Raw genomic sequence first — 25768 nt, 5'->3', positions numbered from 1 at the left:
AATCAGGCATTTTCAGTATTTCCATCCCCTTGCTTGACCTTCATGTATTTTTGTGTTCCTGCATTCGGAGTCCCTTCCCCTGAATCTTTATGCTACCACTTGAGATTTGATTGGGAATATTTCTAATCAAATGAGTCGATAGAATTTATGCATTTTACTTTTTAAAATCACAGAGGAATTCATTTATTAATCATCCATACCGCTGATCCTCATCAGGGCTGTTAGAGCCTCACTAGTTGACTGGACAAGAGGCAAGGTATATTCTTAACAGGTAGTCAGCCAATTACAGAGCACATAAAGACAAACAATGAAAATAAAAATTAAAAAAATTAACAGGTGAGAATGTTTGAAAAAATACTGCAATTAATGTGTTGTGATGGATAAAGTTAACATATTTACTTTAAGTGAAAGATAATACTGTACTTTGAGGAACTAAAAGAAAGTTGTATCAGAGGAGAAGGCCCCCACAAGTCTAAATTCATCCCTCGTCAATACACAGAAAAGCCGCTGAGGAAGTGCTTTGGAATATGGTGCTGGTCGAGGTACACATGTACGCAACAAAATCTCTCGCCCCGCAGGTAAAGGAAAATCAGGAGCTTGGCTTTGTCCTTCAATCAGATCATTTTCTTCTTGCTTTCTCTGTCCAGTTTCTTTATCCAGGATGCCAGTCTAAGGGTGCATAAACAAAAATTTACATGAATGTATTTCATACATCTACAGTTCTGGGCTTTGTTGATTAAAGAGTAACAAGAGTGGCTTCCCCATTCTAACAATAAAGTGATGCATACCTCTTGCACATTCATGAACAGTCTGTAAATGATGCCCCCGACTTTTGATTGACCCGATCCATTCACCTCAACCTCTGGCTCTTCAAGCAGAGAGTTCAGAAAACTGAAATTGTAAAGAAAAGCAAAGTCAAAAATGTATCAAATTAAATAAATTCTGACTGAGCGGGCAATGTGTCCAATTGTACCCAAATATGATACATTTAGAAGTTATTTTCTTCAGTTTGCATTGCAGCATGACAGAAAATGTATCAGGCACACAACTGGCAAGAGTATTCGTTAAGTTCTTTGAAAAAGAGGGAAATAAATCCTAATCAGGGCTGATTCAAGGTGCCTCGTGTGTATAAACAAGGCACAAGGTGCCTCATGTGTGTATAAACATGGAATGCCCAGGTGTGAACGATCGATTATTCAATACGAAAGCTGAAATTAGATGAAAAGTAAATTTCAAAAAAATGGTTATATGGGCCCCTTCACTGACCTCCACTGGTGTGTCAGTTCCAGTAAAGGAGTACAGTTCAAGTAGCAAGCAATATCTGTATATCTTACTGTTTCAATTCGTCTTTTTCCTCTTCATTCTCAGCCTCAACAACGCCAAACTTTGTCTTGAGAGATCGATACTGGGCGATGACCATTTCAATGGTCATCAAAAAGTCAATGCAATCCTAAGGGAAAAGGAAAATGTCTCAACTTAATGCAGTGCAAAGCTTAAAACAAATGCACACACAACCTACGGAAATATATATGTTACAAACCTCTAAGTTATTGGAATCAGGATTCATTTGCTGCAGTAGCTTGCTTGCTTGAGCTGTAGCTTTTTCTATTTTGTTTCTGACAGATGATATGTTGTCAAATACCTCTGTAAGAGGGGTAAAGAACAAAATAAAATAAAAAGGTCAGAAGCAAAAATTAGAGTTTGGTTTATAAATTGGGAATGAACAAAAACACCAAATGGAAACAATGGGATTAAGTGTGCCAGCTCAGTTTCCCTTGCAGGTAGTCGGTGCTTTGATCAAATCCTGACTATTCTTTGAAATTATACAAAGCTTAAGATCCATCCTTGCAAAGACAATTTACCCAATCAGCAACTATAGATCACTTACATATAGATTTGGATGTAAAAAAAAAAAATCATTGTATGAAGAAAAATACGTCACTGCTAAATGCTTTCAAATTGCAGAGGAACTGCATAACTGTAACTAAAAAATGTGAACTACTTAAACTAGCATGTTTCTTTTTTTTAAAGTACTCACCTTCCTCTTTCAACTTCAAAATTGCAGCATGTATTATGCATGGTAAAAGACGACACGTCAGATCTGCAGGTTTCTGCATTTCCAAAAAATGCAAGACCTGAAACACCAATAAAATTCAAAATAAGGTTTCGACCTTCCAATCAAACTACCTTCATGGCCTGCTTTAGCGTCACCATGGTCTGCCTGCACACAGGTGCCAGCAATTTAATGCATTTACGCAAGACAATCTGCTCCTGTTGAGCTGGTGGTGCTGCAATGGCGGGAGACATTTTATTAGCCCACTTTGCGCCCCTTAGTGCCAATTGAGCATCACAGAAACGCTATATGCTACCAAAATATGGTTGTTGACCATGCCTGTGTCTTGTATCTAAAAATTACTGTATTTTCTCGCATATATGCTTTATTTGTCGCTAAAAAAATGATGACTGAATCGAGAGTACGGTTTATATGGGCACAAATTAGAATTGACATGCATGAAACTGCAAGGTGACATAACGCAAAACTTTCTTTGGCCACTTGGGGAACATTGAATCAATAGATTTGGAGTGGCACAGCTAGAATCTCTTGAGATATGTTACAATATTAAAATTGTATCTTGTTTCCCCCAGATGACTGCATTGTGTTCATATAATGCTGGAAGATAATTTCCTATAGCACACTAGATCATCCTTGAGAGAGATGATGTTTCAAGGTTTGATCTTATAGGAAGATACGGAGGATGGTTGGGGTCGATTGTCACCTAGTCGGGAGTGGGCAGCTAAAACAGCTCCCGACCTATCAACAAAGGGCGTCAAATTTAAGCATACAAGTGTGGCACACATTTGAAGATTCCAAAATCAAGGTATCACTTAATGAGCAGCTGTTAACTCTCATTTTTGTGAGGCAACGCAGCCATTAGAAGTGCTGAGAGCCTGAGGCGCTCAATGAGAGCCAGACACGACCTGATAAAAACAGGATCTTGCTGCCATTGATGTATCTTTACTTTTACTCTTTACACTTTTCATTTTTTACCTACTTAACTGTAAGGTAAAACATGAATGAGATCACATAACAACAAAAGTGGTTGATTTAAAAATTATACATACTAGAGGGCTAAAAACACATTCTGACCTTTTCTGCTTCCTTGGTATCATCAAAAAGCCGTCTTTGGCGATTTGCTGGTACGGTCCTGGCATTCTCCCAGGTCTCAACCCAAATGTTGCCTGGGATCTTCATCCTTGGACTTAGATGGCCTTCAAATTCTGTTTGTCCATGCTCATTCACGGTGTCCTTTTCTAAAAAATCCCTGGGGGAATACCAGCGGACAAAGTCCTCAAGAAGAGAACCAGGGTTTGCGGCCTATGAAAAAAAAAATGAAAATGGCAAAATCATATCAACAGGAAAAAAAATATAGATCCAAACACACATGCCGAATAACAGAAATATTTAGAGAAAAGTCATAAAATTTGTATGTGATTAAAAACATTACATAACTTATTTTTGCATCACTCCAACTATCAGTTGTTCAGGGTCTTCAGACATCAACTTTTGGTGATACTATGTCAGTGTGAAAATTTTGATTTTTGGAGGTTTATGGGATTCCTGCTGATAAAACTTTGATGAGAATGACTATTTTTATTATAGGCGACATATTTTTAAGTTAAAAGATTTTCATATGGTGTCCCTTGAGATTTTTTTCAATGCAAAAAGTGTGCCACCGCTCAAAAAAGAGAGCCAAGAAAAAACGAAACATGATAACAGTGACAAAGTGAAGGTGCTAGATATGCTGAAGGCAATAACTATCCCACGTAGCACAGCATTATGACATAAATGAATCTACCATACATTACATCAAGAAAGAAGAAGCGAACAATCGGAAAATAACAATGATAATTTTTTTTCCAAGGATAACAAGCAATTGGTAACCACTAGGAATAACAAAAAATCATTGTTGAGATGGACAATGGCCTATCGGTTTGGATATCAGACTGTAGGGAGAAGATAACTCAGGATACCAACGTAATTAGAACCAAAGCCAAGACCTTTTACAATAATTTAGCTACTGACGAACACAATGAAGATGAACCCCAGCCTCGTACCAGGGCCGCTAGTGAGCCTCAAGAGTTTCCTAACATATTTGAAGAGAATGGTTATCTTCCAGAGCAAGTTTTTACCAAGGATGAGACTGGCCTTTTTTGCAAGAAGATGCCTTCAAAATCAAAACACAAGCACTTTGCAATTTTACAGTTACATAGGGAAACGCCATATCAAGACAGCAAGTAATAAACGGGAGCTTTTGTTTTTGTTTTACTGCCTATTTCTTTGTCTCACCTTAAAAGATTCCATGTCAGAGAGAAGACAGGCACTTTGCATCCGAGCACGGAGTTGGGCACCTTCCACTGATGTTCCCAGTTTTGCAAGTATTTCTGACTGTTCTTCTAATAAATCCTCTGTCATGGGAGCAGGTTCCTAGTAAAACATGAAAATTAAGTATTATTTTTGTACATTGAAATAGTCATTTCATACACATTTAATCACTCATGGTGTGCTGATTACAAAAATATCTAATATTTACTCTAACTCTCAAAATGTGGATAAGGATCTCGAACCCGCAACAAAGGGGCTAGTCAAGATTTTGAAATACAATATCCTCCGATTAAATCCATTGAGTATGAATCATGGGCCGATTTGATGCTGCTATAGACAATTAAGCCTCGTGAGAAAATCCTCACGATCTTGCACCTTCAACACTACCACCTTAGATAACATCAGCACTTTCAATCAATGTGCACATAAACCAATGGCATTCTGATAACATCTAAAAATCTTAAAGATTGATTAAGTATTTTCTAATTGAAAGTTGTGTGTTTAAAACTGAGAGCGATATTTGACAAATGTCGCATACCACAATTTTGACAAGCATTTTGGCACCAGCTAATAAGTCCTCATAAGCATATTGTTTAATAAAATATAACAATATATCGTCAAAGTATACTCCTTGATATTGTTAATTGAGGAAAACGATTACTTGTGTCACTGGAATAAAGAGAAGCTCTGAAGAGTTGAGAAGGGTCATGTTGTTATAGGGATGCAGCCTGCCCTCTGGTTTTGTTTTGCTGCCGTCTTTTTCTCTTCTTACACAACCAGACTGTGTGTCCCCTTGATCGCTCAAACATTCAAAAAACTCTTCTTCACTGTCACTCAAAGAGTCCAAAGATTTCCCATGTGAAGCAGTTGCTGCAGTACATTGGCGGATACTCTGCTCGGATATTTCTGTGATAGTCTCAGGGTTCTTGGAAATGTGGTCTCTGGCTTGCTTCCTCTTGATGCAGCAGTTTAGCATCTATGTAAACACAGGTAACAAAATGCAGAGAAAAGGGAGCTATTGATTACAGGAGAAGAGTCATGTATGAATTTAATAATGAAGCCTAATTATCATATCATCATCCAAAAGAGCTTACTGTCATTTTAATGGAGTTAAGCGTTACAAACAACAGTAATATCCTCACATACGGGTCCGCCGACATACAAGGAATTTGAGATATGAGTAAAATTCCGAGCAAATATTAACCTTGAGATACGAGACACATTTTGAGATACGAGTATACGAGACGCAAGAGGCTGCTTATGTCTTTCTTGCTGCATCTCCCTCGTGTAAAGATCTCTACGAGCACTGTACGGATTGGATTTTAATCCATGAGTGGTGTACGCATGATAGAGCTAGCTCGCCAATACGAGTTTTTCAACAATATGCACCATCCTGAAGCAGATCGACGCTATTAAGGATATCAAGCCTTCCAAAGTCTAACCATAATTTCCAAGCAGTGCAATGACATTCATAACGAGATGGAGAGCCTTCTTTTAATACGAATAAAAGATAAACTGTTAGCGGGAGAAAGGGTGACCGAACGATAATATTAGATTAGAATAGATTACCCGTTATTCGTCCCAAATTCGGGAAATTCAGTTTGTAGCAGTAGCAAGCAGAGATACAGGAAAAGACAATGTAGACCTAGATAAAACTGGAACCACACACAGGACGCTCACATATGTGAAAAAGCCAGCGGAATTTACATGAATCTCTCACATGTGTAAACGAGGCATTCTTTCTTGAACTATTAAGCAAATTGGACCTCTATTACTATCAATACCACTCCACCTTAATTTTTCACATTATTTTGGGCGATGAAAAAAAACACCCTTTTCCCTGAGAAATTACATAAATGTGTATCTTATGAAAAGTAATAACTACCTGAAACTTCTGATGCAGAAGACAACAGCGAAGATCAGGAGGTTCATCTTCCGCTAATCTGCATGTATTGAAGTAGAAACAGAACACTATTTGGGGAGGTTGATTTGCAATAGCGGATACATAAACAAAATAAAATTTAAAAAACACTGGACAAGCCTTTTTAATTGTAACTGGAAAAAATGCTAAATAAAAGTAGAATCCTGTGAAAAAAAATGTGGGGCTTTTACACTGACAATAGGGTGGTGGCATCTTGAGATGTTGCGGTAAAATGTTCTAGATCAGTAGAGCTCATACTGATTACACAACCTACCACCTCAATGATTGTAAATTTCTCCCCAACATATTTGGTGACTTAGACCACCATTTCCATCACTCATGAGGTCATAGGGGCTTTGAATTACTTCAATTCTGACAAAACAACAACACACCTGTTTCTATAAACCTCCTCGGATCCTCAGAGGTTAAGATGTTTACATATCGGAGATTTCGCCGGCAACTGTACGTTGCCTCTTTATTGCCTGTTTAAAATATGTTTCAATCTTTGTCATTATAAAAATGTCCCAAAACATTTGAATGAAAATAAGTCCTTGAATAAGGAATAAAAAGCCAAATGATAAATTGCTAACTTTAAGTTAAATTTCACAGGGTCAACCTTCTTGTCTCACTAGATAAAGATGATAACATCCTGACAAAAATTTGTCTTTCAAAGGGTTTGCCATTGATTTGAGAGCTCTAAACCTCATTCCTGAAGGCAGAAGTTAGAAGTGAGTTGAAGTCTATCAGAGAGTGAAACAAAAAAAGTGTGTGTAAACTTTTGGCTTCATCTGAAGATGCAGAAAACACCAAGCAATTGTAATCATCCAATTACTTTATAAACTGTTTTTTGCTTAACTGGAAGAGAAATTGTAGTAAAAAATCTTGATGCAGGTACTTAAAAGGAAAAAAAAATCCATTTTGGAATTGAACGCTAATTTTAGCTTTACCCGTGTAAAAATATATAAATAAAAAAAAGAAACAGATTTATTTATTCATGACTTTTTAAAGGTTTCCCAGTGACATCACTTAGGAATAATGGTGACCCAGTGTGGGATACCCACCCACAGAGTTTATAACTGTTGTCCCAGCGGTATCGCAACTCTAGGACAAACTCCTGCCAAAGGTAGGCAACGGCCCGCAGCCCACCATGGTAGAAATTGACGAGACATATGCAAAGAGCCAGCCGATATGTCAGACTTTCAACTGGTGCAGACTTCAGCTGAATAAAAAGGTCCTAGGCAAAAAAACAAAACAAATACTGCTGTTAGTTTTGCCCAGGATTTAGTTGATATAAAAATGATGACTATTAATTATGTTGACCAAATATTTATTGTTATCATTTATTGATTATTTAAGTATTCTTACAATTGATTGATTATTTAAGTATTCTTACAATTGATTGATTATTTAAGAATTCTTACAATTGATTGATTATTTAAGTATTGTTATTTATTGATTATTTAAGCATTGTTATTTATTGATTATTTAAGCATTGTTATTTATTGTTATTTAAGTACTGTTATTTATTGATTATTTAAGTTTTGTTATTTATTGATTATTGAAGTATTGTTATTATTTATTGATTATTTAAGTATTATTATCATTGATTGATTATTTAATTATTGTTATTATTTATTGATTAATTATTTATTGTTATTATTTCCTGATTTTTTATTAATTGTTATTATTTCCTGATTTTTTATTAATTGTTAGTATTGATTGATTATTTATTAATTGTTAGTATTGATTGATTATTTATTTATTAGTGTTATTTATTGATTATTTATTGTTATTATTTATTGATTATTTATTTGTCAATTTGTTGTTGTTAATTGTACACTTCACGGTCAAGCTTTACATCTCGTTATACTTACATAATGACAATAAAAGCATTCAATTCAAGTCAACCATCCCTCGCCACTTCAAAGTTTCTGGCTTCAGTGCATCATAGTATTAACTATCAAAACGGTTTATAAAAATGTCAACATTCCTCCTGACACTCGCAAGCAGAGGGCACGGACTGCCCAGTCAACTCAAAAACACACAAAGAAGACAACGAGCTCAACGGAGCTTTGTTTTGGATTGAGGACAACATGGTCACGGCCGTTGAATTTGGCAATGTAATTTAAAGTGCCATTGCCATTGTAAATACAGTACCTAGACAATTTACATATTTATTATATACAGATCATATTTAAATATTAATACATTACAGTAATTGCATATGCATAAAACAGTTTGACGTTTAATAGAGACACTTTTTTATATTGTGTAGACGTGAAAACATGTATGGTCAATATAATACAGACTGTGTTTGTTTAGATTATTGCAGCAATGTCTGATCTACATTATCTGCGAAATTTGAGCAAAGACAGTAATCACATCGCGAAAATCCGTCAGAAAGAGTGTTATTGGGTAAGGTGAGTGTGCTAGCAATGTTAGGGATGTGTCGTGTGGAACAAGAGAATAAGAACCGTCCTGAGTAATCGACATCGTTGATGGTGTAAATGACTTGGCTAGCACAACATACCGTGGGGTGGTATATGGTGATGACATATAAACAGTTACACGTGACGTCTGTATATCTACTCCTTTGTAGCTGGTGTTAGTTTTTGTCTTCAGCATGATAGTTGCAATGCTTGCCTAAAAGAGATGTTACGGTTCCTTCAATTTGAATTATTATTATTATTATTTTTACGAATTTAAAGTGTTCAGAATTGGGTTTTTTTGTGTGATTTAATAATGGTCAACCCAATAAGAATATAATAGTGAAAAAAATAACTGTTGAACTAATGGTAAACACAGTGAATAGATTATTTGGGAGAAAGTAATCATCTGGGACTGCACTAACCCTAACCCACTGCCAACCTTAATGTCTATATTTCTCCTATAAAAATAGATTAATGTTTTTCATAAATAAAACATTGAATGCACATGATTACACTAAAAATACATTTGAACATTTACGTATTCCCTGCGGCCTTTGTAAGGATAACCGGTTCAGAAAATGAATGAATGAATATTTACTTACGTAAGAGTTTTGATCTTTTGGCGGCTTTACATCAGTATTTCGTTGTGCAGTTTTATTTTCTGATGTTTTATCCGCAGCAGCATCAGGAAAAATATACTGAACATAGAAAAAAAGGCCTTAAAATTGAGAAATACTTTATACACATTGCACTGCACAGTAGCGGTCAATATCATGCAGTGTCGATGAAATTAGTTTGAAGGCCTCTCCTGTTTGAGGTCAGTCAGGATTAAGGAAATTAAATGCAAAAACAATGAGAACATTTCATATCAATAATGTTTGAGGTCTTTGTGTGTAGGTACTTTTTCTTAGTATCGAGTAGCCGTTCTTTTATTTTGTATAAATTGGGTCAAACATTTTGTGTAACATTCCACACACTTCTGACAGTACTTTGGTGGAATCCTGCTTCTAAATTTCTACTTCTCATTATAGTGGGAACTGCCTCGTGGTGTAGAGATTTACTCGTCTGACTTCCGTCTGTGGCGGTATGACTGAAAGTGCGGATCGACATTTGTCTCTCTGTGCCTTACGACTGACTGGCGACCAGTCTAGGGTGTTGTCTGCCTTTCGCTTAAAGTCAGCTGGGTTAGGCTCCAACAACCCCCGTAACTCTTTGGAGGATGTGCGGTGCGGAAGATGAATGAATGAATGAATGAATCTGTTATAGTGGCATTGAAAAAAAAAGAATTATGGTAATCTTGACTGGACTGAAACAGTAGAGGTCTAAGTCTAAATTTGACCTCAGTGAGACAAAAATGAAACGTGTGTTTATGCACAGTCTGCTTCACTGTGAAACATGAATTGTGTGTGAAACTGAGGGGCAAATTCCTGGGAAGAAAAATAAAGCACAGGAATTGCTCTAAAAACCATGCAGTAGAAAATATTTTTCCTAAAAGAGCAATCTCCCATTCCCTTACATTCTAAACAACCCAGTTTCACATGCTCCATCAAAATAAACCTACTGGTAAAAACATTGAGTTTGGACTGCATGATGACGCTATGCCTTCATGATAATTGTAAAGGGGGACCAACAAAAGCAATATGGTTTGCCCTCATCAGACATGCTTCCACTAGTGCAAGAACTCGGATCTGTTGCAGGACTACCATGTGCAAAATTGGACATCTGATGGGACAAATCATAACTTCGATCATATTTCTCATTTCTAATGCTTATTTGCCAAACCTTTTGCAGTAAACTCACTTGTAAGTTATTAAAAACATTACCTGAAGAATAGAATTAAGTATATCTGAACCAAGTGGACAACCATCAGTAAGTCTATGCCGTTGAATGTGCCTTCGGGCATTATACACCATGCTTGAAACGGAGAGTTTAGATATTGGCACTGGTGCATTGGGCTCTGTCAGCTTTGATAAAGCAGAGCTGATATCACCAGCATCTGTAAAGAAATGTTTTGCAGTCAAATTATGATATGCACCTTCATAGATATCAATGAGCATCGATGATATTTAAGCAAGAGTTTATGAATGAAAAGCTGCAAGTAGAATACGTGTGTTCCTAGCAAAGTTAACATATTTTCTCGCATATAAGCTGACCCGCGTATAAGCCGCACCCTTAAAATTGGCTTAAAATCATAGAATTTTATAACTTTTCGCATATAAACTCGGCCTTATGCGAAAAAATACGGTAGTATTTTTAAATTGCTGTACCGAGAAAGTGAATTTAAGCCAGATATGGGCAAACTATGGGCCACGAGGCTTTTCAATCCAGCCCGCAAATGTTGTCCAAATAATGTTCGTATCTTGTGCCGACCCGGCCCATCTGTCAAATTTTTTAAATCAATGTGGCCCCCGGGCCGAAAAGTTTGCCCACCACTGATCTAAGCACTACCTAACTAAGATACTTTCTGTTTGGCGTGTCAGATTTCTCTTTTTAAATAAACTAGGAAGGTGTTAAAATAATGGAATTGCACTTTAAATCAATTTTTTTTACACACGAATGAACATAAATAATTCAGTGTGTTTCTTATTGTTGGTATAATTTTTCAGCTAGGACAATAATGATGCTGTCTTTCTCTATAAATGATTTAACTTTACCTTTATTCTCCTCCTCAGCTGGTGTCCTTCCAAGAATCTCTTCTGTTGTCTCTTTTCTCCCTCGAAGCTTAAATAGATCTTTCAATAAATCACCTGCAGCAGAAGGAAATAGACCAGACCAAAGGTGTAAACAAGTCCCTACTTCCCATACAATGGCTAAGCATAATATCTTTTGTGTATGAAGCGCAAACACATAATCATAAAATGAATTGTGAGCGGTTGATACAAAAACAAGCAAGCCTGGAGCTGGGCATGCTCCAGCAAATTAAAATCATTCAATTTAGCTACAAATGGTTTATTCACAATATATCTTGGAGCAGAAACACACTGTGCATGCAAAATTGTCTGTCTTCAGATAACTTAACCAATGGCGACCTCAAATTAGCTTAGGCCTGATAGAGATGTGGAAAAAAGGTGACAAGAAACGTGGACTGCCGTGGTTGGAGGTGTGGACCACCTCATATAGCGGGATATATTTAAAGACTGCAGAGAGGCGTCCAGGATGCCTAACGACCAAGACAGAAAATCTGCCATGTTAAAATGTCTACTCATCTCACTGCGAAGCCACGTCACATGTTTTTATTATGATGTTGTGGTAAATATTGAGTTTCACCTCATTATAAACTTGCCATCTCTTTAAAGAACACAGCCATATATCTGTGTCTGCTGACACATGCGTGGTTGAGCATATCCACAATATCGGTCCAATTCAACTCATCTCGCTGTGTCAAGAAGGAGACTCTAAATAAACCACAAGTTTCCTATTTCGTGTTGGTTAAATAGCAAACATGTTAAGGAGTTGACAAATTTGTCCACTCAAATCCTGTTTGGAAACAGAGAGCAAAACAATTAAATGTCTCACCAAGTAAACACTGAGGATGTTCAACTGTCTTGACACGTAGAGACCAGTGAGGTGCATGGAGAGGGTCAAGGTCACTGTCAAATAAAACCAATGTATGTAAACAACTATTTTCATGATTAAAACAATGACTTTTAAAAAAAAAATAATATTCACATTTTTTGAAAACCGTAACCAAATAATATGCTGTCCATATGGATCCATGAATTGCTAATATTGCTACTATGTAAAACATAAGACGGTATGGAAAGATCATTATGTGTGGGAAACACTGACACGATGAGGACAGAAAGTTATGGTAAGGTTAAATAATTTGCTTACCTGTACACATCATTGTCCAAAACTGTGCCTTCCGTTAACTCGGGCCAAGTGGTAGAAAGATGAAGCTCACTACATGGGAAAAAGACAATGGTGTTTTTTATTCCAAGTAAAGGGTCATGTACAGAATACTGTTTGTCAAGACGTTTTCATATTTCAAAATTAAGACAAACAAATTAGAAAACCCTTTAAAATCAATTTTTTTCTATATATGAAAGAGTACGAATGTGAGATTTAACATAATAGGACTGAAGTCATTTTGTGTAAGGGTTCTCACTAAATGTTTGAGTCTGATTTATTTATTGAGGGACAGCACATATCAATGAACATATTTATATTCATGTTAATCAAGATATGTAAATACAGTATTTTCACGACTTTAAGGCGCACTTAAAAGTCTTGAATTTTCTCCAAAATAGACAGGGCGCCTTATAATCCAGAGCACCTTATATATGGACCAATACTAAAATTGTTATCACGATGAAATAAAATAAATCAGTCGATAGGGTACACCATCCTCTACAGCTCTCACAACTACAGCAAGCAGCTCCCAACTACAGCAAGCAGCTCCCAACTACTATTTTCCCCGTAGAAAAAGTAGTGCGCAGTGACTGCTGGGATATATCGTTTTTTTTTTGTCAATACACCCAGTATGACGGCGAGCACACTAATTTGGTGCTCGCCGTCATTCCGGCTGGATTTACAAAAGAACTCTTGCCGCTAGATGTTGGCGTCGACATCGAGTAAATGCTGTTTGCATGTTCTCACCGGGCCTATTCTGGTTTCCTCCCACATTCCAAAGACATGCATGGTAGGCTGGTTGGACACTTTAAATTTCCCCTAGGTATGAGTGCAAGTGTGAATGGTTGTTTGTCTCCTTATGTTCTGCAATTGCCTGGACATTAATTCAAGGTTTCCTCCGCCTCTGGCCCGAAGTCAGCTGGGATAAGCTCCAGCAGCCCCCCCCCCCCCCCCCACACACACACACACACACACCTTCAAACCCTAGTGAGGATAAAGCGGTTCAGAAAATGAGAAGAGGGATGAGATAGACCCTTGTGTAGGTTGAAGATGACACATATTAGACACACACGTAGCACGGTTTTGACAGCGTTTTGATTGCAATTTTGTTCGTCTAACAGCCAGGCTTTAAGATGATTGGCGAAGAGGTTCAGGTATGCACAGCATTGACACAGAAGGAGCTTTGGCTGAATACACTCTTTTTAGGAGAACTTCACAGTCACCTCTAGAGCCAGCCCTTGTTGATATGTTGGAATTTTTTAGTACGAAATCTTGCAGTGGATAACATGCAAAATCCACACAGGTGGGAAGTGACCTGGATTTGAACCAACGACTAACCACTCAGCACCGGGCCGCCAACTCATTTGTACTGTTAGAGTAATATTAATTCAGTAACACTAAAATAGAGTGACCTAAAAAATTAGAACACCAGACATATAACAAAGAATACAATATTCCTCTACCATATTTTCTGCTGACCACAGAAGGTTTGATTTGAAATATGCAAATAATATAGAAGCACCAATTTCATGTTATGTTTGTTAAGAAAATCATGTTCTACAGAGACTAGCTTATCCTTTTGAGGGGATATAATCTTTGTTTTCTTAGCTTTGACAATATTTCTGAGCATAATTTCAACATTTTACGTCTGGAAACATCCAACATTTTAGCCTCTACTGAACTTGAAAGGTATAAGGAAGGACATAGGTGAAACTTATTCTCAATTTTGAGAAATTAAGGGAAAATTTATATTTACATAATAATTTAGAATGTTGTATACAACACCAACAAAATGAACACATTGCTAATTCTTCAGATGTTAAACACATGACATCATTTCACCTGATTGTTTCTTCACATGCACCAAATGGAAGCTTCCCAAACTCCTCCACTCCCACCTCACCTCCAAGAAGGTTGTCAAAGTCTGACAAAAACCAACAAAGTAATGTTAAATTATGTACAGTGTTCCCTCGCTACTTCGCGCTTCAGCTATTGCGGACTCAGAGCTTCGCAGATTTTTTTTCAGGAAAAAAATAAATAAAACATTTAAAGACATTAAATTAAAATTATAAATTACATCATTTTACAAGAGGTGGAAACAAAATATTCAATAAGAACTAGTAATTGCATCAAAAAAAAAGGCCAAAGAAATGGTCAATAACATGGTGAGAGTTCAGGAATCGCATTGATGACGTCATGGCCGTTTACAGGCGCATCTTCACCGCCCAAAAAAAACAATGTTCACAACTCCCAATAACGATGTTTCTTACGTGCAAAAAAACTGCAGAAGATCCTCCATCCGGACTACTATGATGTTTTTGCTTTGTGGTGGTTTTGTGCACGTGTTATACGTTTCTTTGAGCATTTTTGAAGGGGCCTGCCTACTTCGCGGATACACAGCTATTGCGGGGGAGTCCAGTCCCCATTAACCGCGATAAGCGAGGGAACACTAGCTACAAATGATTGAATATTTTACTCAAATGGCACATTTAAAAGCACATCTACACAGATCTTGGTCAGAGAAACATATGAACTCTATATCGCTTTCATCTAGGGCCCCATTAATAAATGAGAGATATTCAGCCTTGGTTTAAAACCGAATGACATTTTACCACTCAATGAAGCTTTTCCTTAAAACTTTGTGGGCTCACATGATACATTACGGACAGCATCGAGAACACATAAATAGATGATCAACTCTATCTGTGTTAAACAACCTAGAGGAAAGCCAGAACTACTCATTCCAATATCCCAACATTTTGACTTTCAGTTAATAGCGGAAGAATGGGCCGGTCATGTTTCTGGTATCTATTTTTACTGTGATATTTTTTACTCCAAAACTGGTTGGTTGATCACTACTTAATATGCCAACCAAAATTGTTTTTGTTTTGTCACATCGCTGAATTGTCTCTATCAAATCACTGTTAGTGCCTACAGGCGTTTCTTCCTGCTCTTGTTATCTAACTACAAATTCTTGTTTTGCCCTAGGACCATGTTTCTCGCCTCCTGGATCTGGTACCTTCATCTTGGATGATCCTGTGGCCTCCACGGTTCTCTTTGCTGGTATTTTGGCCCATTCCTCAATGTAGATCTTCTATAGAACAGTGATCTTTTGGGGCTGTCATTGGGCATTCACGGACTTTCAAATCCCTCCACAGATTTTCTATGGGGTTGAGATCTGGAGACTGGCTAGGCCACTTCAGGACCTTCAAATGCTTCTTACGAAGCCACTCCTTTTGTTGCCCTGGCTGTGTGTTTGGGATCATTGTCATGCTGAAAGACTCAGCCACGTCACATCTTCAGTGTCCTTGCTGATAGGAGATTTTCACTCTAAATCTCTCAATACATGGCCCCATTCATTCTTTCCTTTACACAGATAAGTTGTCCTGGTCCCTTTGCAGAAAAACAACCCCAAAGCAGGATGTTTCCACCCCCATTCTTCACAGTGGGTAAGGTGTTCTTCAGATGCACAGAAACGGCCAGGAGACATGAGGCCCTTAGACTCAGCGAGTGGTGTGCGCTCAACAACTTGGCGCTGAACATCTCAAAAACTAGAGAACTCAATCTTGGACTTCCGACGGAAAACAAGGCTGCTCCGTCCGCCTTGTATATCAACAGCAAAAGTGTGGCGCGAGTGGAGACGAATCCCTGGGGGTCTAAATCTCTACTGATCTCCCTTGGGAGGCAAACTCAGGAAGGAGCAACTAAACAGCAACCTGCAGAGGGTGATCAACACAGCCCAAAATATCATCAACTCCCCGCCGTACATATCTTGTCCAGCATCTACAAATCCCGGTGCCTTAGAAGGGCATAGAGCATCATAAAAGACTACGTATCCTGGCTTCCACCTCTTCAACCTGTTGTGTCTGGAAGGCGCTACAGAGCAATAAGAGCAAAGACTCAAGGACAGTTTGTTTCCAAGGGCTGTCACCATACTCAACTCGAGTTCTGCGCCTAGGACCTAATCAAGGCCTATTACTACTTCTTAAACCACTTATTATGTAAACCACTTATTTATCTATTACTATTTATTGATAATTTATTTATCATTACTATATATTGATTATCTATGCCAAGGGTGTCAAACCGGTCCTCAAAGGGCCGCAGTGGGTGCAGGTTTTCATTCCAACTCAACAAGAGGATACCTTTTGCAAGTGTAATCATTAATTAAAGTCAGGTGCTACTAATTTTAGAAGACACTTCATTGGTTAAACTGTCGGCACTGGATTGGTTGGAATAAAGACCAGGACCCACTGTGGCCCTCAGTGAAATCGGTTTGACACCCCAGATCTATGCGTTTGTGTTTTTGTTGCAGAGTCCATAGACTCAGCGAGTAGTGCGCTCTCAACAACTTGGCGCTGAACGTCTCCGATACCATGGAACTCATCCTGGACTTCAGACGGAACAAGGCCGTTCCGCTCTGCTGATCTCAATTGGACTATACTTATTTATTTCTTATTTATTGATTATTAAAGTGTCTGTTTGTTGTTGTTATTTGTGCACTACATGGTGAAAGCTTTATATGTCATTATACTCTTATAATGACAATAAAAGCATTCAAGTAAATTCAATATAATAAACAATTGCAGCAAAAAGAGGGGTATACATACTTTTGTGAGATAGTATACAGTTATTAAAAATAATAAAAGAATATTTATACTTATTTTCTGTACTATGTGAATCTACCTGGTGGCTGTAGTGGCCAAGAGTGCTGCTGCCAGTCCTGAAGAATATAGGTAAAACGGATAGCAATGTTGATCGGAGGTAAGGGATGTATGGTATATCCCTAAGAGAAGGAAAAATCAATTGTTTGTCATGACATTTCATTCTATTTCAAGATTCGGTATTTTTTACAGTATAGTTTGTAAAAGGGCTATACAGTTGAAGTCAGATGTTTACATATACATTTAAATGTTTTTCAAACTTAACTAAACCTGTCCTCAACCTGCAATCTCAAGGTCAGTCACGTTACTGAATTTTAAAAAGTTTATTATATGCCGCAATAACGAGAATTTCTATAGAAAATATATTTTCTTTGAGGCTAAAAAATATATGCAGAGTATTGTTTCTAACGGCGGCACAACTGTGGATTTATTAAAGGCCAGAAAGTTCTGGAACCAATTAATTTTGGGTTAGGGTTAGTTGTGTGAGGACCGTGGAACGAATAAGAGAATTAACATATAAAGTACTGCTCTACTTAAAAAAATTTCGAGTTACGAAAAAAGTGCTGGAAGCAATTAATTTTGTAACCAGAGGTACAACTGTATAAGTTTTAGAATACACGTTTTAGTGGCTCTGGTGAGTGGGTGGGGCATGGAAAATTTGCTGGTCATTTGTCAGTGACAGCCTATAGAATATTTTTTAGCAGCACATTGAAGCACTTACCGTCTTTGATTTGAATATGTCAAGAAGTCCAGAGAGGTGGTTGTATTTACTTGGCACCTTGCGAAGGTGTACCATTTCAAAATCAGTGTGGACACCATGTCCCTGGCATTCGCCAGCATAGAGTCGTCTCCACTTTTGCTGGATCTGTACAAACATGGGCACTTGGCTGATTGTGGGAGAGATAAACACAAAAATCAATTACACAATCATTAAAGACAAAAATAAAAAATGTAATTCATCGAAAACGATAATTTTGGTTTTACAAGTTAAACCTGTGAAGAAACTAATTGCTTACTGTAAACTATCTCTTACCAGCCACTGTTAACCAGAGAAACTGAAATGGAACTCAGAAGCAAATTGCATTTCGACTCGCTGACGATAGCCTCAACATTAGCTCCCGGAGATATGATGATAAACTCTCGGATCCCATACCTGTTAACAAAAATAAAAACAATGTCACTTGGTTATCTTTATTTTTACAAATTTAGGACCAAACACCACTCCTACTTCTACTTAGAATTGCCTCTATTAATGAAATTTTCATCTTCTAAATTTCTTTTATATGCAAATGAGTGACCCGTAATACTAAAAAGATCCAAGTTATGAAATCCCACAAAAATTAAATGCATTACCTTATCCATTATTTTATTTTGAAAATATTGTCGCAGATGCATTGATTTTCACTTTAGAACATCGCTACCCTCTACTGGGCTCTCATTCTATCTCATGTATGACAACAAAAGCGTTCAATTCAATTGGTTGTCTCACAACAACCACTATCCATGTTTCAAGATTCTCGCTTACATACCTGTCCACATCAACTAAATGCTCGCCATATTAATGATTGAAATTCCCCTCGTTAAGTGAGTAAAAACCGTACTAATGCAATGCGGCATATATTTTCACACACGAATAGGGCACACTTAAAAGTCTAATATGTAATATAAAGTGGGCGGCTTCCGGCCCTGATAAAACAGGTTCTTGCTGCCATCTTGCGGACAAACACAGATATTACATCTCCCATATTAACGACCGTGGAGGGAGCTATTTCAGTGGCGCATGACATTTTCATGTTTGTTATTAATTTTAAGACATTATCAGATCATTTAATTATAATTTACTCATTTATGTGTTTCCTCAAATCTTTCATACAAAATTGGGACACTGACCAAATGTATATGGAGTTTAGTTTGTAGTTGTGTGAGGATCGCGGAATGAATGAGAGAATTTACATATAAAGTACTGCTCTACTTCCGAAATTTTCGAGTTACAAAAAAAGTGCTGAAACCAATTAATTTTGTAAGCAGAGATACAACTGTATTACTTTTAGAATACACGTTTTGGTGGCTCTGATGAGTGGGTGGGTCATGGAAAATATATCAAAATTTGTCTCGTATCTCAAGGTAAATATTTGCAAGGAATTTTACCCGTATCTCAAATTCCTTGTATGTCGGGGCTCTCATATGTCAAGGTATTACTGTAATAGAATGGTCAAATTTGAATAAATCAAATATAACAGATTCACAAACTCACCATCTGACCAAGCAGTGGGCTCGTGGGGGGAAATCATTATAAGTGCACAAAAGGTCCTGCATCGCGATGGGGAAGTTAGCTGTGGACAGGCAAAAAAAAAAAAAAAACAACCTCTGTATGCTTTTTTTCCAACATATTATCAAATTGTATAAGATACATTGGGCAATCAATCTGAAACCACAAAAAGGAATGAAACTTTTATATACATAAGGCGACAGAAATCTAATGAAAAGATTAGTTCAGGGGTGGCCAACCAGTCAGAGACGAAGAGCCACATTTTTTACTGTGTTACCGCAAAGAGCCACATTTTTTACTGTGTTACCGCAAAGAGCCACATCACACACATACCTTTGCTCAGCCAGATTTATTGTTGTTACGATCGCCGCCGCTTAGTGCGAGGCGATCGGAGGGGAAGTTGAACCCAGATGCAGAGTCGCCGAAGGAATGGAAAGGTGAGGCAGATCTGTAGCTCTTGTAGGTTGATTTAATAAACGTGGTAACATAACAAACAACTTAGCTTGACCACTCATTACAAACGAAAACAACATGCGGCGGGGCGTCAATGGAAACAGCTATGACTACGAGGATTTAACTGGAAACGAAACCAGAACTAAACCAGTACTACACCAGGACGAAACCAGAACTAAACCAGTACTACACCAGACGATCCAACGGCGTCCACAGAAAGTCACAATGCTTAAATACCAAAAATAATCCAATCACGTAATTAGCCACGGCTGATAACTACCGTGACGTCATGTCAGGAGAGGCGATCCAGCGACTCCTGACAGTACACCCCCTCTAAGGGACGGATTCTAGACGTCCCAAGGTCAATTACAACATGAGAAACGGGAACAAGCAGGGAGGGTGGGTGGGAGATCTAGAATTGTCCGGTGGTCTTCCACACCAACCCAAGAACAGACGGAGAGGTCGCTCCGGCGGGCGTCCGCGCCAGCCAGAAACGAGACAAGTCAGTGGCAGGTCTGGCGGGCGTCCGTGCCGGTCAGAAACAAGACGGGGCAGAGGCAAGTCTGGCGGGCGTCCGTGTCGGCCAGGAACAAGACGAGGCTGTGGTCGATCCGGTGGGCGTCCGCGCCGGCCAGAAACTAGACGAGTCGGTGGCAGGTCTGGCGGGCGTCCGCGCCGGCCAGAAACGAAACGAGGCTGAGGTCGATCCGGCGGGCGTCCGCGCCGGCCAGAAACGAGACGAGGCGGTGGTCGATCCGGCGGGCGTCCGCGCCAGCCAGAAACAAGACGAGGTTGTGGTCGGTCCGGCGGGCATCCGCGCCGGCCAGGAACGAGACGAGGCAGTGGTCGATCCGGCGGGCGTCCGCACCGGCCAGAAACTAGACGAGGCAGTGGTCGGTCCGGCGGGCGTCCGCGCCGGCCAGAAACAAGACGAGGTTGTGGTCGGTCCGGCGGGCGTCCGCGCCGGCCAGAAACGAGACGAGGCAGTGGTCGGTCCGGCAGGCATCCCAGCTGGTCCCTTAAGTCTTTGCCAAACTGCCTGCCTTCAGGAAATATTAGAAGTTTAGTACGGTCGGGCACCTTACCCTGTTTGCTCGGGGGGTGGACAGCCCTCTTCTCCCAGGAACCCGGATCATTGCTTCTCTGGACGTCGCCGGCTTCTTCCTCCAGGAGCACCGGCGAATTACCACTCTTGACGTCGCCAGCCCCTTCCTCCAGGGGCAACGGCAAATTGGCACTCTCGACGTCGCCAGCCCCTTCATCCAGGGACTCCGGCGAATTGCCACTCTCGACGTCACCGGCTTCTTCCTCCAGGAGCACCGGCGAATTGGCACTCTCGACGTCGCCAGCCCCTTCCTCCAGGGACTCCGGCGAATTGCCTCTCTCGACGTCACCGGCTTCTTCCTCCAGGGGCACCGGCGAATTGGCACTCTCGACGTCGCCAGCCCCTTCCTCCAGGGGCTCCGGCGAATTGCTTCTCTCGAAGTCGCCAGTCCCTTCTTCCAGGGACTCCGGCGAATTACCACTCTTGACCTCGCCAGCCCCTACTGCCAGGGACTCCGGCGCATTACCACTCTTTACGTCGCCAGCCCCTACTGCCAGGGACTCCGGCGCATTACCACTCTTTACGTCGCCAGCCCCTACTGCCAGGGACTCCGGCGCATTGCCACTCACGACGTCACCGGCTTCCTCCTCCAGGGGCACCAGCGAATTACCACTCTCGACGTCACCGGCCCCATCCTCCAGGGGCAACGGCAAATTGGCACTCTCGACGTCGCCAGCCCCTTCATCCAGGGACTCCGGCGAATTGCCACTCTCGACGTCACCGGCTTCTTCCTCCAGGGGCACCGGCGAATTGGCACTCTCGACATCGCCAGCCCCTTCCTCCAGGGACTCCGGCGAATTGCCTCTCTCGATGTCGCTAGTCCCATCTTCCAGGGACTCCGGCGAAATACCACTCTCGACGTCGCCGGCCCCGTCTTCATCGAGCGCCGGAGCATCGTCGCCACTTCTGGGCGGGCAGGCGCTGGACGGGCAGGCGCTTGGGAGAGCGGTGCTTGGGAGAGCGGTGCTTGGGAGAGCGGTGCTTGGGAGAGCGGTGCTTGGGAGAGCGGTGCTTGGGAGAGCGGTGCTAGGGAGAGCGGTGCTAGGGAGAGCGGTGCTAGGGAGAGCGGTGCTAGGGAGAGCGGTGCTAGGGAGAGCGGTGCTAGGGAGAGCGGTGCTAGGGAGAGCGGTGCTAGGGAGAGCGGTGCTAGGGAGAGCGGTGCTAGGGAGAGCGGTGCTAGGGAGAGCGGTGCCTGGGACTGCGGTGCTAGAATGGCCGTCCGTCACCAGAAACCTGATCCGTGGCTTCGGTACGGGTGCGACCGGCGACCCCAAAGGCAACGGGAGTAATTTGCGTGGCCTTGGCACAGGAGCTTGGGGCACTTGAAACGGCGCGCTGGGCCGAGTAACTTCGGCCACTTGGACAGGCGTGGTCGGCCGAGTGACTTCGGGCACTTGGAACGGGGAGGGCTGCATAGTCCTAAGGAGCTGCTGGTACAGCGGGGTCGGCCGAGTAACTTCGGGCACTTGGAAAGGCCTGGTCGGCCGAGTAACTTCGGGCACTTGGAAAGGCCTGGTCGGCCGAGTAACTTCGGGCACTTGGAAAGGCGTGGTCGGCCGAGTAACTTCGGGCACTTGGAAAGGCGTGGTCGGCCGAGTAACTTCGGGCTCTTGGAAAGGCGTGGTCGGCCGAGTAACTTCGGGCACTTGGAAAAGCGTGGTGGTGGTCGGAAAAGGAGCTTGGAGGGACGTGGTCGGAAAAGGAGCTTGGAGGGACGTGGTCGGAAAAGGAGCTTGGAAGGACGTGGGCGGGCGCGTAACTTGGACAGTGGTTAGTGTGTCCAGGCATTGCTTTCGCTTCGCTCTACGGCGTGGCGCTCGGCGCCTCCTCTGGGAGGATTGCACAGCACCCCCGCCACCACGCCGCGCCCCACAATTGGTGGCCAGCCCACTCTGCAATTGCTGGTCGGGGTATTTGTAATAGGAATTATCGGGGGAACAATCGGGATAATCCTCCTCCAGTGGAAGGTCTCGGGGTCCGAATTGGTCAAAGAATTCATCATCGGATTCCGAAACGCCAGCGAAAAAATCAATTTCCTCAATGATGTCCTCCTCACCAGACTCTTCAGGCTCCCTCCATGGTGAATCAATTCCTCTGGGCATAGGCATAAGATAACTTGGGCGCTCTCTGGTGGTTGTACGCACCTGGGCATCATGATGAAACGGTAAAGGCTTCCCAGGGCGACGTGCATAGCAGTGGTGGGGCGTATGAGTACGCTGCGGCTCTAACTTTTCTACCAGTTGTGGCTCATCTCTACTAATGATGTGCCTGAGAGCCCCGCACCACGGTGTGTCCATTACAAAATTCCTAAACGATTCTGAGGGGTTTCTTATACATTCCAAGCAGTCCGGTGTCTTCGAGGTGGATGGTTTGCGTCGCCGAGTGCGTCGGCGCGAGCGTGGGTGGCGCTCCGCTGGGTCCATATTGGTTGGATCGTGCTGTTACGATCGCCGCCGCTTAGTGCGAGGCGATCGGAGGGGAAGTTGAACCCAGATGCAGAGTCGCCGAAGGAATGGAAAGGTGAGGCAGATCTGTAGCTCTTGTAGGTTGATTTAATAAACGTGGTAACATAACAAACAACTTAGCTTGACCACTCATTACAAACGAAAACAACATGCGGCGGGGCGTCAATGGAAACAGCTATGACTACGAGGATTTAACTGGAAACGAAACCAGAACTAAACCAGTACTACACCAGGACGAAACCAGAACTAAACCAGTACTACACCAGACGATCCAACGGCGTCCACAGAAAGTCACAATGCTTAAATACCAAAAATAATCCAATCACGTAATTAGCCACGGCTGATAACTACCGTGACGTCATGTCAGGAGAGGCGATCCAGCGACTCCTGACAATTGTAAATGTCACACACCAGCATAGTAATGACATAAATTGACTCCTACAGTAATAACAGCACAGGCCAGTCATTATCAACAATGAACATTGTGTGCACTGTCTCACACAGACAAACTCTCAGTTCAACCAAGTCCACAAACAGAAATATAATAATTTACAATAGCGTTTTTCTTTTACTATGCATGTTACTTAGTGGGACTTCTGTCATAAAATCAGAGCCTATTTTTGCGCAACATTCGCTCCTTGTGAGCTGTCATTTATTATGAATGGCTTTTAACTAGCGCGCCCACCACGTGGGTGTACACCTCGCTCTCCTATTGGCTGCTCCCGCCTGAGCACTCTCGCCTTGGTCTGCCTCGCAGGGGGTGTGGCTTTTTCAGCCGACGCTCGATCTTTGGGATACTTTGTGTGTGCGCGACGCCGTTCATTGTCGCTTCTGGTTCACGGGAGCTCTCCCACTCTGTTAAAAATGTTTACTCAAATGACCTTGCTCCTACTGGGAAACTTTGAGGTATTTTCATCCCAAGCACATGCGCATTGGACGAAAATACCGTATTGAACTCAAGCGAAGCGCACACGCAAATAAAACACAAATACAGACTTTGATATGGACGTAAGAGCCGCATGAAACCGGGCAAAGAGCCGCATGCGGCTCGCGAGCCGCGGGTTGGCCACCCCTGGATTAGTTTAATGCAAGTTTGCATTAATTGACTGTGAGTTATGATTAAAAAAAGAGACACATACTTTCCTCCAATTCCATATTTGAACTGCTCCCATGATCTTGTACAAATGCATAGTGAGTTATAGAGAATTTAAAATCAACAAAATTAATCTCCTGAGATTTCTCCTCCCAAGTGCCACTTGAAAAGTCACCCTGGACAAACAGAAAATACCCCGGTAAACAAAAAAAAAAACAGGTTGTTCGGTAAACATTTGAAATGAAATTACCTTTTGTTTGGACCATTTCCTAGTTGAGTTCCCAATTAGTTTCCACTCATTTAATACCTCTTCAACCCTGGACACAAACCTTCAAGTAGAGAAAAATAGAGTCTGTGTTACGTGGGTAACTTTATTTTTCTCACACAAAAAAAAACGATTTCATATTCTGGTACAATTTAGGTATTGAATATGGTTGTGCTTAATAAACGAATCGCCAAATACACTGTAGGAGGGGTTCGTGGTTTGTTTACATGCGGGTAAGGGTGCAGATCAAAAATGCTAAACTTATATTTTACAACCGGAATGACAGGATTTTTTTTTAAAAGTTATTTTCTAAGAGATTCTTAACAACAACATCAACACCGTCCAATTAAACCAGCATAGTCACTACTGTACCTTTCCCACTCAGACGCAGTGGTGAAATCTGTGATTTCGAACACTTCTGAATCGGACTGAAATAGACAAAAAATATTTAAAATATTGTGTAGCGTTTTTTTTTTTTATTGAACAACAGTGACATCTAATTTTACGCTATTTTTGTTAAATTGTTTGTGTCTGTATTTTGACTCACGTCAGAGACCGCCGCCATGTTGATGTCGATGACGTTGCGGTTCACCCACCGCCTCCCCAGTCTAAATATCATATATATACAAAGCTAGATTTCTTGTATGCCAGCTGTGAGTATGGGACATACGTCATCTCTTCTGGGCCATCTTAAAGGCCCCATATCGGTGATGTAGCACACTAATTTTATAATAGAATCTTGTCAAAGAGTGTCAAAAAGGAATTTCATTTCGGGGTTTGACTGAAACGCACATTTGTTTTTTATTTGTACGGAGTAGTTGAAATCTTGAGGGAAAAATGGGGTTGGGGTTAGGGGTTAGGGTTAGGT

General features: G+C 41.0%; 1 protein-coding gene across 1 annotated transcript; it reads right to left on the bottom strand.

Annotated features, from left to right (window-relative positions):
• Positions 1–139: 139 nt before the first annotated feature.
• rab3gap1 (RAB3 GTPase activating protein subunit 1) lies at positions 140–25550 on the bottom strand. The gene is made up of 24 exons (XM_077728350.1): positions 25448–25550; positions 25273–25328; positions 24886–24964; positions 24682–24811; positions 19505–19583; positions 18284–18403; positions 17972–18137; positions 17273–17372; positions 14429–14510; positions 12569–12637; positions 12251–12324; positions 11389–11481; positions 10558–10730; positions 9337–9432; positions 7367–7539; positions 6270–6327; positions 5046–5360; positions 4349–4486; positions 3149–3376; positions 2039–2135; positions 1541–1644; positions 1335–1450; positions 789–891; positions 140–669 (listed from the first exon to the last, which is right to left on the bottom strand). The coding sequence occupies exons 1-24, from the start codon at positions 25517–25519 to the stop codon at positions 433–435; spliced, it is 2958 nt and encodes a 985-aa protein (XP_077584476.1). The 5' UTR covers positions 25520–25550; the 3' UTR covers positions 140–432.
• Positions 25551–25768: the final 218 nt, after the last annotated feature.

The sequence above is a fragment of the Stigmatopora nigra genome, chromosome 11 (assembly GCF_051989575.1).
Source record: "Stigmatopora nigra isolate UIUO_SnigA chromosome 11, RoL_Snig_1.1, whole genome shotgun sequence".
NCBI lineage: Eukaryota > Metazoa > Chordata > Actinopteri > Syngnathiformes > Syngnathidae > Stigmatopora > Stigmatopora nigra.
The sequence above is the reverse complement of the archived record's forward strand: the minus strand, read 5'-3'. Positions and strand labels throughout refer to the sequence as shown.

Bases quoted from the DNA above. Each gene is read 5' to 3' on its own strand.
- rab3gap1 (XM_077728350.1), bottom strand. From the start codon at position 25,519: ATGATATTTAGACTGGGGAGGCGGTGGGTGAACCGCAACGTCATCGAC. The intron at 11,482-12,250 runs GTGAGACATTTA...CTTCTGCTGCAG, and splicing joins ACATCCTCAGTGTTTACTTG to GTGATTTATTGAAAGATCTA. The intron at 892-1,334 runs GTAAGATATACA...TTACAATTTCAG, and splicing joins GAAAAAGACGAATTGAAACA to TTTTCTGAACTCTCTGCTTG.